The sequence below is a fragment of the Vanessa atalanta genome, chromosome 9 (assembly GCF_905147765.1).
Source record: "Vanessa atalanta chromosome 9, ilVanAtal1.2, whole genome shotgun sequence".
In the NCBI taxonomy this organism is placed as follows: domain Eukaryota; kingdom Metazoa; phylum Arthropoda; class Insecta; order Lepidoptera; family Nymphalidae; genus Vanessa; species Vanessa atalanta.
The window spans coordinates 5,157,410-5,174,723 of NC_061879.1; the positions used below are offsets into that span (position 1 = coordinate 5,157,410).

Below are 17,314 nucleotides of genomic sequence, written 5' to 3' on the forward strand. Positions count from 1 at the left end.
GTTATAAATTTTGAAGGGGAGTTTATTGTGTGGCCTGCGAAGTGGCCAAAAATAGCTACGACGCCCTGTTATGTTTCACTAAACCATTATCACTAAAGCTCTGAACAACTGTAATTTGTAACGTTACCTATGAATCACAAGCTACTCGCAATACTCGTGAAAAGGTAGCGTCGACGGCAACACTAGAGCGTACTTTTTATCGTTGAGGAGGTTGAAAACATTATTGATAAACAGCAGAGACCAGTCACGACAAACTGGATTCGTCTTAAAGAGAAGTCATCATGACAAACTCATCATCTACGTCGTCACTTGTATTTATGTAAAATTATGTATTTCTTTTTTTATTTAACCTTATTTTAAGTTATAAGTAAAGTTATTACTCGACATCTAAACCACAATACTATACTATGGTCTACAAATTATAGCATTTGTTTCATTTTTTCTATTGAAAATTCCATCATGATGATAAAGGATTAAGGGATAATACTCGCTCTCGATAATAATCATAATAAAAATGCAAGATGATACAAATTATTTAATGCTTTCGTAAGAAGTATCTTTAAAAATTCATTTGAATTTTTAAAGATATTTATTTTATGTTTTATAAATTATCTAACTAAACAATAAATATATAAAAAGCCAAAATAAAATATTTCAATAAAATAAAATATTTCAATAAAATTCCTTAAATAGCTTAAATATTATAAAAGATTTTATAAATGTAAAATAAAATAATAATAACAGAAACGGGCACTCGTGGAAACTGCTTAAATATTATGGATGATAATTACTTATGTAAAGATATTTAGAAGAGCATTACTAACAGTAAAATTAGCATGACTACGAAGCTTAAGTGCGAAGTAGTTTAAATAATTTTCTTTTTATGTTTGACGTAAAAACGCGTAGTAACTGTAGGCTGTGCGAATAATCTGAAAATAACATCGACAATTAGAAGAAAAATAATAATTTTTCTGGGCATAAAAACAAACCTACGCTGCTGTCTTATTATCATGGTTTATCGAAAATTCCTAAAACCTGCTTAAAATAAACCTTTAACTTTACCTATCCTTAACCTGTCGGTACACATCTATCAAAGTTAACCCAATCAAATATTTATTGTAAATAAATAAAACCTCTGAACCTGAATAAACGATGGTAAATCGAGTGAATTAAAAGGCCCAGCGCGTAGTCTGTAAGGACGAGACATTCCCGCTCCAAGTATGGCTATCTCTTGATGAACCTTTGGGCTGAGGCACCACCTTGCTGAGCAAAATGGACCTTGGCCTTGTCCAACAGAAATCTGTAAATGAAAGTGATTATAGCGTAATTGTTCATAAAATTAAGATGATCGCGAATATATGAAGTCGAACATAATAATTGCAGTTGAAACACTTGGACCTTATTAATAGTGCAAAAACCTTCTTTAAAAACGTTGTGACAGGACTGAAGCGAATAATTATTTTTTTGGCTTTTCAACTGGTTAATTTTTTGACCAGAGGAAAAGCTAGCATTGTTACCATCATTCCACGCACTAGTGATTTGTACAAAAACTATTTTTAATTTTTATTTGTAAGTATATAGAAAGGACTCAATGTTAATAATTCTTATGTAAATAAAGAACCTAATAAAAATATATTAGTAAGATACATATGAAGACTAAACCCAGAAAAGAAAACTTGTTTTTTAAATTCTATGCTTTACTTTTATTTTTCGGTATATTATTGCTATTATTAGATCGAATAAAAATATATTTCAATATTTGTATCTCCAAAGATATATTATTCGTGCCTTTAGTGTATCTTATTTTTAATTTGTATTTGTAATTTAATGTGCCTGTTTATTTTTATTACCAGACAGCATCACAATTTAAGCCTTAAGCTTAATATTTAATGTTAAAAAAGAAGTGCAGCCATTATATTGATACCCTATCAATGATCACACCTCATTTAATACTGCGTCCCCATAACGACAGAACAGGAACAGCTGCGTTAATGTCGCGCCCATGTACTGTAAAAGAGATATCAATTGCGTCGTGCTAACCTGGTCCTGAAAAATGCATTTCCTTAGTTTTATTCTTATCAAATTTTATATTAGAAGCCATACTAAAAACGTATCATAAAATTAGAATTCAACGAGTTCCAGCAGTTTACACAATTGATTTATTATTTGAAAGTTTATAATTTAATTCTGTTAATAATAAAATTAGCTACTTCTCAATTCCATACGGATACATTTAAGGTTTTTAACAACCAAATGCGGACTTTGGTTTGTCTGGTACTCTCCAGTCAAACCGCTTTGTATACTTGCACTAGGCCTAGGCATTGGTAAAAGTGAATAGGTATTTCATTATAGTATTTTACTCAGCGTATCTTACCTCATTCAACTGTACTGCAACAGAGCAGAGCGTTAGTGTCGCCACGAAGAAATATATGCCCAAAATGTTTCGAAGTAGTATTTCAAGTTCATGAACAGTACTAAAAAAATGTTATGTCGATTACCATTTGCTGTTCATTCATAAAAAAACATATTACAAATTATTAAACCTTACTTTATTAATAAAACATTAATGCTATGACATTTAATTATCCTGTAGTAAGCTCGTTTATCTCTCTTTTCCTCCAAATTAGACGACTTTCCTTGTCCCCCTATTAGCTCGCTGTATTTGTGTAGGCAAGAGAACTGCCCGCGAATGAAAATCATCAAACCCACAGCAGTCAAATCAAAAGCTATATGTACTTTAACACAATAGAGGGCTGCCACTACTTCTACTAAAATCGTCACAATGTATCCGACTGTGTAAGAATCTAAAGGCGACCATTCCGGCAATATATGTGGCATGCTACTAATATCTCGCCCAGTCTTCATGTATATTGCGTATTCAAGGAACGGAGACACAATGTATACCACTGCTGTGAAGCTATAGATTCGTGTTAAATTACATGAAATCAAAAATATATCTCTCGTATAAGAATCGATGTGCTTAGTAAAACTGTGTTTTTCGTCATCATCAGATTCATAGTCACAAGGGGAATAGTTATTTAATTGTTCATTTTCCAATGACAATGCTTGGTTAATAATAGAGCGCCATCTTTTCTCGTTACTTAAGAGTGACCACAATTTTAAGAAACCCATCATGCAAAATGACAAAACGCTAATGCCAGCAAAAAGTGCCTTAGGATCATCTTTGGCCAACAAAAGCGCTACTATTTGTGTCAAATTTGTACTTAGAAAACAAACTATGGATATTTTCGCTATTCGGTGAATACCATAAGCGTCACGGTCGTGCCAAAGACCAGCGTCGCGAATACGTCCTTCAACAATTTTCTTGAAGTTAACTCCTTTACACTGTGGCGAAAAGACATCTCTCAAAAAATTTGTTAGCCAACTCATTTTATCCTATAAAAATGGTAAATCAATTAATAAATACCAAAGTTATACACAGATCTATTAACTGAAATTTTACCTGTTACCTTTGGTGCTATAGTTTTGATACTATTTATGCAACGGCTAGAGAGTAAATGTAATAAACACCGTGTTAGTATACAAATGAACAATAAACTAGAAATTGCGGATAATTATAGCCCCATTTGACTTAATTTTCTTTAATGTCGTAGTTAAACTCTGAATTCAGTATTTTTTTATTCCGTCAAAAGGTAAGCTGATAAAAACGTAATATAAACTACTAAATTAAATTTAAGTCAAAACCAAATCTAAAATTTTATACTAGCATATAGTTAATAGGTATTTAAGCATATGTAAACATACACACACACACACAGGACGGCTGGTTCATTTTTCGTCCACATGATCGGAATTGCTATAAAACGAGAAAATATTATCATTCTTGCCTTTCTACGCGGTCATTACTTGTACAGTAGCTATTTTTATTTGTATATAAGGACTTAATGTAAATAATTCTTATATAAATGAATATATTTAAAAATGTAAAATAATATTCTTAATTTTATAACGCAAACCGCAGCAAAACTTTAACTAAAAAAATATCTTATAGTCTTGATTATAATTAACAAACTTCCAGTACTTCTAATTAAAGGTCCTTAATTAACTAACATAACATGAAGTAATTTTAAAGTTTGTATTTCTAAGCAAAAGTAGCAATAAATTGAAACTTGTTAAATTGTACTTGAATTTTTAGTAATTATTACCTACTCTAAACACGGCCTCGTCATTATTATGATATTAGTTGGTTAACAAAAAACGGCATTATACATTCTTTAAATATACATATATATTTATGAGTGTTATTTATTTACGCATTGTTTTTGTCGGTGTAATACCACCTTCTTGAATTTCTTACTTACTCAAAGATTGCCTAATAGATAATTATGTTACACACATTTACACCTACGGAGATTAATTCCGCCTTTTGTTCCCAATTAATTCGATGACAGTAATTAAATTTCTAAATTATAATTAACAGCGGGAACATTGTACATGTCTTCTTTTAAATAAAATACAGGAACAAAATATTTATTTATTAAATATATGATATTATATAACTACATAAAAAAGTATTTTTAAAAATTTCGGTGATTAAAAACAGCAAGCGTTCTAATCCACATCGGAAAATTTTCATTACGCTTAAGAAAATCATTTGCATAATTTATATTCAACTTAAAATATAGCGAGCGACAGGGCCTTCAACAAGTCTGAACAGTTCAGTCATTGTAAGTTTAAAAAATGGCTAAGAGAACTTAGTCAGAGCAGCGGAAGACGAGGGAAAAGTGACACATTTTTGCCGCAGCGTAATAATAATTAATATTGTCTCCGACAATATTCGATTATTACATTATCCGACTATGAATACTCATTACGCCTTAGGTCTGGCTTTTTGAACAATTTGTTTATACCCAATAAGATTTGAGTGATTTTCTATAAAAGTTGTTTATCGAATGTTTAGTAAAACGGTGATTTCCCGAATGCTGTAAAATCTACATTGTATAAATCAAAGTCTACGCAACGGATTTTAACGCGGCTTTCATTAATAAACAGAATGAATCAAGAGGAAGGTTTATTTGTATAAAACACGCATAATATAGTAGAGAAAAGGCAATAATTTTAACGTTCCTAGTCGGAAAATGACAATAATTTTTCTTTTCATGTTTCTTCTTCTGTCTAAATGTTGTGTATAAACCCTTATTGAACCTGTGTGAAACTGGAAATTGTTTAGCTAATCGGCTCTTTATAATATTTAAAGGAAAAACTGTAAGTTCATATATAAACAAATAATGAAATACTTTTTATTTGTATTAAATAGAAATCAAGTGTTTCATAATGTTATTATTCTAAAACCATAATGGGTACTATGCATTGACTACTAAGCTACGCAATTAACTCATAAAATTATTAAAGTATTGTTTTACGAAACCAGCCCTTTCCGTGTTCGCAAACAACCGTTAAATTGAGTAAACGTTAAACTATCAACCAATTAATTAACGGTCTGTGTCAATACAAGCTGTTGTCATGAATTAGCTTAGCATAATAGGTACTTTACAAGGGTGTTTACAAAAACAATCTTAAAGGCAAGACTAATTCTATTTAATATTAAAAGAAAACATATTGCTCAATAGAATATTATATTACTGTGAAAAAAGCGTGGATTTAGTTTTTGATTTTTATATTTTGGAATCCACTTTCGGAACCGGTGACAGCGTAATATTTAATTCAATACTGTAATCAATTTAAAAGGATGGACCATATATATGTTTTGGATAATAAGTTAACGTTAATGTTATCTCCGGGAATTTTTCAAACAAATAAGTTTTTGACATAGGTATTAAGATATTTTGGAATGATATTTTTAAATGTAAGGTGTATAACGATTCAGTCGGTAGACCTCTTGGTCAATACTAGGAGTTATATTGTAATATTTGCTTCTTTAAGCTAATATCATAGAACATCCATGCAGACCGGATACGTAGTCAAGAAAGACAAAAAATAAATATTTCCTCATTGTTTTCATCGGTAGCGCGTATTTAACAGGTCATTAAAATAAAAGGTATTCATAATGAAAAGGTGCAATTTTATTATTTATCCTAAAATAATCATCATATCATTAATATTGGAACATAGTATATAAGTATATAATTCTGTCTCGATACAAATCATTAATATTTTATATAATAATTTCACCAGGAGTAAAGGTCGGCTCCAGAATCATCCCAAGTATTTGAATTACGAATATTTTCAGAACCGTAACCAGATCTACTCGAGATGCCATTGGAATTGTGCCCGTTAGAGTTGTAACTCGATCTCGCACCGTAACCGTCAGAATTTCCCCAACCCCCTGTAGAGCGTCCAAAACCAGATGCACTATTCCAGCTTCCAGCAGATCGGGTCAGTCCACCGGATAGCGGACTGTAGTTGCTTCCTTGCCAACCATTGCCACCTTAATTTAAACAAATATATTGATTCACTTTAATCATACAATCGATTTATTTATAATAAAATAGATATAATAGAATAGTTCTTTTTTGTGTGACAGTATTTGATTCATAACATATGTCTAAGTTTGTTTTATCGTATTGTAATTATTATTTACCTGGAGAGCGAACTCTGCGAATGTTTTCGAAATCTGCCATCGCGGTGGCGGCGATGAAGAGGATAAGGAATAACTTCAACTGCAAAATGATAAAAAATGTGTAATAAAAATTAACAGTAGATGATTTAGGCTATATTTGTTGCTTAAGAACACAACAAGAATATGGAATGATTAGTTAAACAAGGCTGGGTTCTTCTTTTGAATGTGAATTAAATTATGACGAAAAGATATATTATGCCTATATTATATATAGCTAAAGACATAAATACATATTATTCTGCACATACATATTTTGGCTGAAAAATAAATTGAAATTATTTCCTTTTTCTCATTCCATTCTAAATCACACTCATAATACAAATCTTTCATTCATTACATTTAATTTTTTTATATAATTATTTTTACGTGTCATATAAATAATTCGATTCTAATAGCAACAGTCTAAATTAGGTTTGTAAGTTTGTATAACAACATTTACAGCCAGTTTATAAATAAAAGCATTCTCTTCATTGTCGAGTATTTAGCAAACTGTATAAAATACATTTAGTAGACAGTGGTGTAAGCCGAACGGACACAAAGAGACAACTTAGTTGGCAAGCTGCCTGGCAAGTGAATTTGAATACAATTGCATTTTATTTTTCGGAATTTAATCCCTCTCCCGTAGCCTACCCCTCCCGTACCTATGACATCACGTTCGTGTGCTTAATTTTTATTAATAATTAATCTCATGCTTAGCGATTAAAATTCATGTATCTCATTTCAATTAAATTCTTCCACATGTATATCCAGTAACCCGCATTAGAGCAGTTTGGTAGAAATATCTCCAAACATACTCCAAAAAGGGAGAGAAGGCCTTAGCCCAACTGTGGGACATTTACAGGATGTTCCTTTAGTACGTTTAGAGATGATTGTAGTATCAACTGGGCTTCACAGTTATGAAATAATTGACAAACATGAATTTAATGTTCTTATAATATTATTAAAACATCTAGCAAGATTCTGATATCTGAAATTGGTTCTGGTATTAAATATTTGTGTCTTTATTTCTACGAACGTACTAATCTATCAGTTGGATTTGAAAGAAACATCTATCTTTAGATTTGATAGTAAAATTATTGAGAAAAAAAGACTATACAACATTACGCTACGACCCACAACCTAACTGGAACTAACGGATCAGAGCACCACGTTAAACATGGTCGAAACCATGCGGGCCACCTAGTTTGGTATGAAATTATTTAAAAAAACTTACCATTTTTAAGTGCGTAGAGATCGGAATTACAACTAGTACTTCTGAGAAGCCAACTATGTTCCTGCTTATATATATTTTGGACACCGCCGTAGGACGACATGCTATTAATTACATGAATCAAGTAATAACTTTGTCACGTTTAGTTCATTGAAATGAAACGCGGATTTTAACTGATACGTGATACATGACCGTAAACGCTTTGATATATTTTTTATAGTTCTTTTATTTGAATTAGGAGCAATTTATAATCTGTTTAATATGAAGGACGGAGAACATATTTCTTATTTGAAACATGATTTATTTTTATCTTCAAAACCAACATATTATAATTATATTTATACGTATAATCGAACAAAAATGCTTGGAAATAATTAATGTTAATGTTATTAATGTTTTCATTTAGTAACAAATATCCATAATATAACAAATTCTATATAGTCAATAGCTAATCCTAATCCATTAGATTTGAAGGTAACAGTCATACTCTTTGTGTGGTTGGTCAGAGCTAATTACATCGAAGCTAATTATACGAAGCTAATTATATCGAATAATAGATAGTCTAAATGATCTTTCGCAAGGGGAATAATTGTATTTTTATATTAAAACAGAAGAATGGTCTCCGGCGGAAACATATAAACTACGCTACAGTTAACGTTATTTTTTTTTAAACTATATAAGTAAATACTACGTCATATGCGTGAAAAAAAAAAAATAAAGTAATTTAAATAAATAATAAATTTAATAATTTTTTATTTTTATTTTATTTAATTTATAACATTCATAAAATAAAAATAATTAAAGTTTTTTAATTACTATTGGCACACAGACGAACAATAATAATCAGTATTCATTATTTTTTTTAACCAGCAACCAAGGTTGTGCGAAACATGTACTTAATCGCTAAGGTGACACTAGTTTAAAATTCAAGACTACCACATTTTATAAAAAGCTTGTAAACAAGTAATATGGGTAAGGAATGAAACACGGCGTATGCGGTGTAATAGTACATAGCGTGGATTATAATTATGGACTCGGCGTTAGACAGTGAATGAAATTCTTAAAAAATAAACATTTCTATTTATAAGAATGGAAATATATAAGATTAAATAATATATATTAGTGCGCTTAAGTTACGAAAGAATCTGTGACATTTTTTTCGTACTGTACAATATTTTTTTTCCATAACTTAGGTTAAATATCCAAAACAGGTAGTTTGATCGTGAGGCCGTGAGCCGTGGCCCGTCACACCCGAGCCAATCCGCCTCAATCATTTAAACAAACTAAAAACTCTCAATAGCAAACAATCTGTCGCATCAACGTAACTTTATATAATTCGACTATTTAATGTACAATGATGTCGTGTTTAATATGTTTTTAATTAAATAAAAAGATCGGTTTTGTATGTTTGTTTTTTTTCCGATTTTCCACAAAAACAACTAATCCTATTTATATGGACTCTCAGACGTAGGTCATATAATAAATTTATTTAAAGGCACACCAAGCGATAAATTCATAAGTCATTACTATATGTGCAAATTATAAATTATAATTCTGTAATAATAGGCGTGCGCAAGATTTACAAGAAGTAGTATTTAAACTCTATCGTTACTTTTTTTAAATTAGTATTCCACTTATTTAAATAGTATAGTAATTTTGTATAATAATATGTAATATCATCGATTTTAACAGTTTTTTATGCCTTTTTCTTTTTTACCAACGGCATACAGATTATTTCGCCAATGACACGTGCGAAAATTAATAAATTGTACTCTTATAAACAGTAGGTAAAACTTAGAGTTGTTAGTTTGTATAATAAAGTATAATTTTATAGATTAAATCAATATTCTCTTTAAGGTCAATTACAAGTTCAATGTGAATAAATTAAATTAAATATTGAAATAGCTTATTAAGACAACTTAGTCGAAGCTAAAATAGTCGGTTTGGGTGCTATAAAAAAACGCTGCCATAATAATTACAGATACACTGTAATTTAAACCAGTAGCTTAATAAATGAAGCATGATTAAAAAAGTTAGATGTGCAGTAATATATTAATACACTATGGATTTTTTGATCGCTTGTCTCGATAATGTCCTCAGCACCAAATTTCAGGCAATGTCTAAAATCTTAACCTTTATCTAAAACATACACAATAATTGTCATTGGTTATAATTTTTTTATCAACCTCATCCATATCCATAGTCAATGGACCGATTTTATTGCCTTGTAATTTTTGTTATAATTGATTATTTCAACAGTTATCATGGATAAAAAAACTTATTTAAACCTTGGAAGATGGAACGAGTAGTATTAAAAATATAATATAAGATATTGTAAACATTTAATTAAAAAGTTAGATTATCTTCTTTAATAAAATGTCTCTTACCCACACGGAACTTTTCTATTATAAAAACAATTCCTATGTTAATGCAAAACTTCCCTTTACTTGTATCGTATTCTTAGCACATTTCCCAACTTACAAATAACGTGTTTTGTTTGATAGTTCATTTAAATTACGATTCTTCATATAGAGTAACGTCTATATTTTTTTTATTATTAAGTCATAATCCTCCTGCCCTTATCCCAATTTTATTTGGGGTCGGCGCACCATATCTTCTAACCTTCATGACTAAACCTTAAGAGATACATCAAACAATATATTCCATAATAAGGTATCCACGATATCGAGAGTATCTTTAAAAATACACACATATTTTCATTTATTAAAGATTATTAAAAAACGATAGGTTATTTGCAAAGTCATTTTCACCAATTCATTATTATTAATCCTTATTCAGATAAATATTTTAGTATCTTGGGTATCTAATATAGATTAAAATTGTTTTTACACATTATCATTCGAATTAATACTTAACCTTCAACTTCAAATTCCGTGCAACGAAAAAAAGGGTTCGCGTCGAAATGGATGGGATTTATACAAATATGAATTATTGTGACATCATGAAGTCGTGGACAAATTTTGATATATATTTCAACAAAAACCAATTTTTATATCATTAATAGATCTCATTTATATCATGGTTATATACATTAATAAACGTTATAAAATAAATATACTTATTTAATATTTTCTTGCTAAGAGCACATTATATTTTCTTATTTATTAATTGTAAAATGTTTTTAGTACGAGTTCAATGGGAATACAATTGAATTAGCTACCTACGTAATTTTTACTCAGTAAAACAAATATTTCCTATTTAGCCCAGATCTTCAATATACATACTTACAGTTTGTTTTTCTGCTTCTAATGTTATTGGTTTTATGTAAAACAATCTAGTTAATTAGCTTTATCGGCGTTACACAAATTATGCATAACGATTATCTAAATTATACATTAAATGGCTTTTTTTGCAGTGTCGACTGTCTGAAAGCCCTTGGCCGCTTCAATAGAGCATTAGTCGAGAGTATGTAACACTAGTAATTGGAAAAATATAGTTTGCTTTCTTTTCTTTTAATACAACTACGAAGTTGCCAGGTCCAAGCAGGTAAGCAGACGTTACTAATTAACCCTCATGAAATGATAGGCCATTTCATAAGTCTATCACAACTTTTGTTTTACGAGGTGGAAAATTTCCCGGACTCCCCCGAATCCGCCACTGGAGGCTGGGGCCGACGCCCCGCAGTAGATCAGGTAACTTGCTTCGCAACCAACAACTCTTCAGGCCGTGTTAATGCGGCAGCGCTCGACCTGCGAAGCGGGAGGGAGTTGTTGTCGTCCTCCCGCTGCCGTTCTGCCTCCTCCTTTGCGGACATTACGTGTTCGCTAAAGTCACATATTGCCGCCCATGCCTCTTCACTAGCGTCCATCCTTCTTATTAAGGCCGGAAGCGCTACGTCTCCTCCTAGTGCCGTGAATAGGACTGCGCGATCATATAATAGGTCAATAATATAATTCAATATTATGTAAATTAAAAATGTTCCAATAAATGCAAGTTTGCTATGATGCTCTTGATGCTCGATAAACTGAAATTTACGAACCAGAATTAATTACACCTTAATACACCTACTGAAGGACGAGACGTAGGATATTTTCCTTAATTATTCTGGAAAAAGTAATTGCTATATTAAAAAGAAGTAAATATTTAATTTATGTCGAGTGGAGCGAACGAACAATAGCAAATTTCGTAACATTAAATATTTGTTTATTTTAAATACATGTTGACAAACTAAGACAAATATTTGTAACAGAATATGTAACTTAATTGTAGGGCTTTGTGCTAGACCGTCTGGGTAGGTACCACCCACTCATTATAACCGCCAAACAGCGTAACTAGTATTGTAAAAACATTACTGGGTACTGCAAACAAGGGATCTTAGTTCCCAAGGTCGGTGCCAAATTGGCGATGTAAGGCTTAGTTAATATTTCTTATAGAGCCATCTATCTATGTCTATCAGCTGGTACCATCAGATGGATTATATTATTGAACAATCAATGCTATAATTTAGACCTAGGCGCTACAAAGCATGTTTTGAAGTTGAATAATTTTCTACGCAATCAATAATAATTTATTGTGAAATACATTGACGGAGTCATATAAACCGAAGAGGTTTCATATCTAGTAAACTTCTACAGTCTTAGCAATGATCTGTTATATTATAATAATTAATTATTATATTTATTAATTACGTAGTAAAATTTATCATTGGGTAATTTAACATTACAAACTTACTTTAAATTATATTTTATGGAAATAAGAATTTTTTCGCACACTTTTTTTAAATATTAAAATTTCACATTGTAAAATAATGTAACAACGTAACCCAATACAATTTAAATAATTTATTAATAATCCTCACAATATGTTTAAAGTAACATAAGTCTTTAATTTAAACATGATATTAACCGATCGTCAGCGTTTTTTTTTTGCGTTTTATTTGCTTTCTGCGTACAGAATTTATGTTTTTCCACCAATATATTAGAACTCTGATTATTACTATTTAATTCGAAAAATCACACGCCCTTGTTACTTATAAAATTAAGCAAACAGTTTCGCAGGCTATGTAATTTTGTAAGGTTATCACAGCTAAGATGGTTGTTACGCCTTATAACAGAATTATTGTAGTGTGAGATTTTTATGTGATTGTTCTCAATTGCAACCGTTGGTGTAGCGTTGTCTACGTGTGTTTTACAAGTACTTAATGTTACGAGAATATTAATAATAATAGTATTTGCACTATCATACTAAAAATTATCTTTAGCTGTCTGTAATTATACCCTAAGTCGAACAAGTTTTTTTTAAGCAATAGGAACTCTTTTCTTTCTTTCTTTGTCGCCTTCAAAAAAGGAGGTTATCAATTCGACATGTATGTATGTAACATTGTAAGAATTGAATAATATTTGAATATGATGATCCATTTAGGCTTCCAAGCATGTGTGCTTAATTTCGTAAGTGTATGTTTGTTTGTTTGTCTTATTTAAAGAACAAATAAAACAAAAATTGAAAAGGTAAAATAACAAATAATAATACTTAATATTAACACGAGTCTGCTGCTGGCTGGCGGTGCTGGCACCGACATAAAAAAAAATCGGTGTGTACTGATTTGAATTAGGTATATCTTAGACAAGTCCGTTTTTGAATTTTGTTTTCCTTTTTATGAGTTCTAAAAAATATATTTTTTCTTATTTTTAGTTCATTGGCTTTTTTTAATTATGGATGTCGGTTTAATTTTTTTATATATATATTTTTTTTAATCAGCGTGTTGCCTAACAACTTTGTCAATTCGTTAGCCTATTAACATGAAACTCTTTTATCAAAGAAAACGTATATTAGCGTTGCATACTTCTGATATAAATAAAATATAAAATTTTAATAATATTAGTTTCATCATCGTTGTTTGTTTGTTTCAGATTTCATGCAAAATTTAATCCGATTCATATGGACTATTCGACTTTTTTATTATTTTAGTTTATAGTCAGAGGTCAGGGGCTATGTGGTATCTTAATTCGTTTTATATTACGTGAGATATAGCTTAATATACCGACGAATTTGCAGAGCAATTGGCGGCGATTTCGAAGCGAATGTTGCCAAAAATATAACCGATACACAAACATTAAAGATAACATATTTTTAGGTTTCTAAAATTTCTGCAAAAAATACAGTGTCAGGATATGTTCAGTTTTCTATGTTTAAAAATATAGAAAAAAACATTCGGTAAAAGAACTTTGTGCAAATCCATCCACCCAGATGGACTTCCTAGCCAGGTACTCATCAGCTTTTCTACCACCAAACGGCATGCAACAAGGGTGAGTAAGCCAGTGTAACAGGCACAAGTGACATCAAATCTTAACTTCCAGGTAGCGCATTGATGTGGCGGTTCTGAATTGATAAATATTATCTTTAACACAAATATGTAAATAAACGCGTGAAAAAATATGAATGTCATATTGTACAATGGATCAGTACAACGCGCGAATAGATCGGTTAGCGAATTTTTATATCTTATGGTACTAGTATTTAAATTAGTTTTATCCGGTTTTACAATAATCGGATTGATATGCAACTATCATATTATTTTATACAATTAAGATATTTTTTATGGAGATAGACTATGTTTCTTATTTTATGGTGTAAGTTTTTCGAGACTCACTAGGACAACCTAGTCAAAGAGAAAATTGTCGCTCCGGGCGCTTGTAATGCGAACGCTGTCCAAATTACACGAAAACTATGTTCGGAAGATTCGTAAATCTATAAATGTCTATAAAACGTCAGAAACACTAACTCTGTTTTATAGACAATATACAGTGAGCATTTGTTTAAAAAAAAAGAAAAGTTAGGATTCAATTCGAACCAATAATTTTAGAAATGGTCAGCAGGTTCTGTACGAAGTAAGGGTACATAAACTCAGTACGGGCGAATAGATCGGTTGGCGAATGTTTATGTATCGCATTGGTTAAATGAAAATAGCACGAGATAAAATCTTTATTTTACATTTACGAAGTCGGGAGTAGTTAGCTAAGTAGCTAGTACAATTATATTCATATTCAGCTCATATGAGTATATGGGAATTTGTCAGTTATAATACTGCCTTCATGTTTTTGATTTGGTTAAAGATTGATTCGAGAATACGGAGAATACCTTCAAGTGAAGTTCGCCTTTTGTTTCAACAAATCAATGTATTTCCAAAAAACCCCTAGTTCTCATGAAATCTACAATGCACATATTTTAACTAAAGACTAATTTGATTTGTAGATCTAAAGGTTGACTGACATGCCGTAAGGCATTAAGTCCGCCTTTTGTTCCATTTACTTTGTGGTAGTCAATAAAGTTAATAAATAAATAAATAAAATATAGTTATACTCTGTACAAGTTAGCTTGATCATTTTGACAGATGTTGTTGATGAGAATTTTTTCTGATCGACATAACTTTGCAATGACGAACATATTATTTTCTTAATTTAATGATTTCAAAAATTGTTAAAATATTTAAAAAATACATATAACACAAAATTCACAAAAGTTTTAAACATTATCCGAAAATTTTGAGTCTTTTTATTTTATTTTCATTAGGACAGCCAACAGTAGATACAATATCACATCCAAAATAAAAAAGGCAAAAGTTCTACTACATACAGTCTCACCATGCATTATCATATTACACAATGTAATTATTGAAAATATGAATTAAACATGAATTGAGCACAAATGAAATTCTTTATTTTTCGAATGAATTGAATTGATAATCTTTATTTTATTGCTTCAAAGTAAAATTTAAATAGGAACTGAAAATAATAGACACTTGTAAAATGTTACATCGGTGGGACGGATGGGATGGGTCACGAATAACAAGCAGTAACTGTTACTGTAATATTAAATAGGTATACTTATTATGAATATTGACCCATCGTTGCTTCTCAACCCGATGTTTTATATGTCTAGTTCAATAAAGAATTTCACACATAATACCACCACACCATCTCGTCACAGTTACAAGTATTTTAAAACGTTATTTTTTGCACTACTAGATATTTTCTGTTTCCCATCACTAGCCCGTCTGACAAAAAGGTCAAGCGAACTTGTGAAGGATATAGTCAAAAAAATAAATAATTTTTAAGATTTTTAAAAAAAGAACATATTCTTTAAAATGATCTAATTTTCTTGCCGCCGACAAGTAACAAATGCATTACTATTTTTTTATATTTATAGTAGAAATTACTGGAATATACATAGAATGCTTTGATATGATTAATTTCTGCCTAATAAGTATAAGTATTAATGGAATATTTTCTGATTCAATCGTTTTGATTCTTACTGTGCAACTGCTATAATAGCAACAGTTTACTTACAGCAAAGTTCACAAGTTTGTATCATCACCTTGAGACATTGAGAGATAAGGGGTCATGTTGCAGTCTTTCATAGAATGATTTTCACGTGACAGACCTTCGTTTGAAACTTTCCACTAGTATCGTAACTATCTAGATTGCGTTTCGCACGTATCTCCGGATTTCATTGGATCAACATTTCTCGACTAATATTTCCATTAAAATCAACTTTTTGTTTCGTCTTAATGCATCTACAAAATATTGATATTGGTTATAGATGTTCTTAAAAAAAAGTTTTTTTTTAATTCTTAAAAATTTATTTATCTATAGTTTATTTAATTCACGAATGCCTTAAGGCTCGATGCATAACACACAGACATCACAGTGTCTAACATAGGGTAGGAACGCTGACTTTTACTTTTAATAATAGAAGTATTTAGCGGTTCAGAAACATTGTTAAGACATCTTACATGTATCGGATTAAATTCTGTAAACCTTGTGCCCACCACCGCACTGGGGCACACGGCCCAAGAGAAGACTGAGCTCTTTGCCTAATAATGGAAGACTAACGAACTCCTACTTAAGGCCCACCTGAATATATTGAACATATTAAGCAAATTATAAGATAAAAACGAAAAACACATCAAAAAAATATTTAAACAATTTCTTCTAAATATAGAATTCAAAGGATGATTTCTTATTTTATGTAGTTATATGTTATACTGCACAGACACTCCGCCAGGACAAGGATATAGACTATTACGCAATTGATGGCAACAATACAATGGCACGATCTCCAATTTATCTATTCGCACAACCTCGAATAACGTTATTGAAACGTTTTCACGAGATTACATATGTATTTAAATTTAAAAATAAACTAATCATGAAAGAGCATCACTAAAATATCACGAATAAAATTTTAACAATTAACAAAAATGATTATAATATTCAGGATAAGAATCAACGCTTTACGTATAAATCTTATTTTGGGGGTAATTAATTAAAAATAGCCGTCTTCTTCTTTTGAATGTCAAATCAATGACGACTGAAAGTGAGATATCAATGTGTTTCTGTGACCTGAAAACTTAAATATTATCCAAAAACTATAATATTTTATGTAACGACCGGCCAGCTCGTGATCAAAAAAATAGTAGTGATGACCTTGCCTTGCTACTTGTACAGCTTTTCAGATTTTAAAGACGGTAGCAAAAGCCTTCA

General features: G+C 30.6%; 1 protein-coding gene across 1 annotated transcript; it reads right to left on the reverse strand.

The window, feature by feature from the left end:
• Nucleotides 1-881: 881 nt before the first annotated feature.
• Nucleotides 882-16,173, reverse strand: LOC125066407. Its single transcript, XM_047674472.1, has 9 exons — nucleotides 16,146-16,173; nucleotides 11,590-11,641; nucleotides 3,995-4,044; nucleotides 3,774-3,817; nucleotides 2,549-3,396; nucleotides 2,375-2,474; nucleotides 1,942-2,046; nucleotides 1,142-1,300; nucleotides 882-929 (listed from the first exon to the last, which is right to left on the reverse strand). Exons 1-9 carry the CDS (start codon nucleotides 16,171-16,173, stop codon nucleotides 882-884), a joined length of 1,434 nt encoding a protein of 477 aa, XP_047530428.1.
• Between the last annotated feature and the right edge of the window lie 1,141 nt (nucleotides 16,174-17,314).

Bases quoted from the DNA above. Each gene is read 5' to 3' on its own strand.
- LOC125066407 (XM_047674472.1), bottom strand. From the start codon at position 16,173: ATGACCCCTTATCTCTCAATGTCTCAAG. The intron at 2,475-2,548 runs GTAAGGTTTAAT...ACATTTTTTTAG, and splicing joins ATTAATGTTTTATTAATAAA to TACTGTTCATGAACTTGAAA. The intron at 1,301-1,941 runs GTGTGATCATTG...TTTCATTTACAG, and splicing joins GGGACGCAGTATTAAATGAG to ATTTCTGTTGGACAAGGCCA.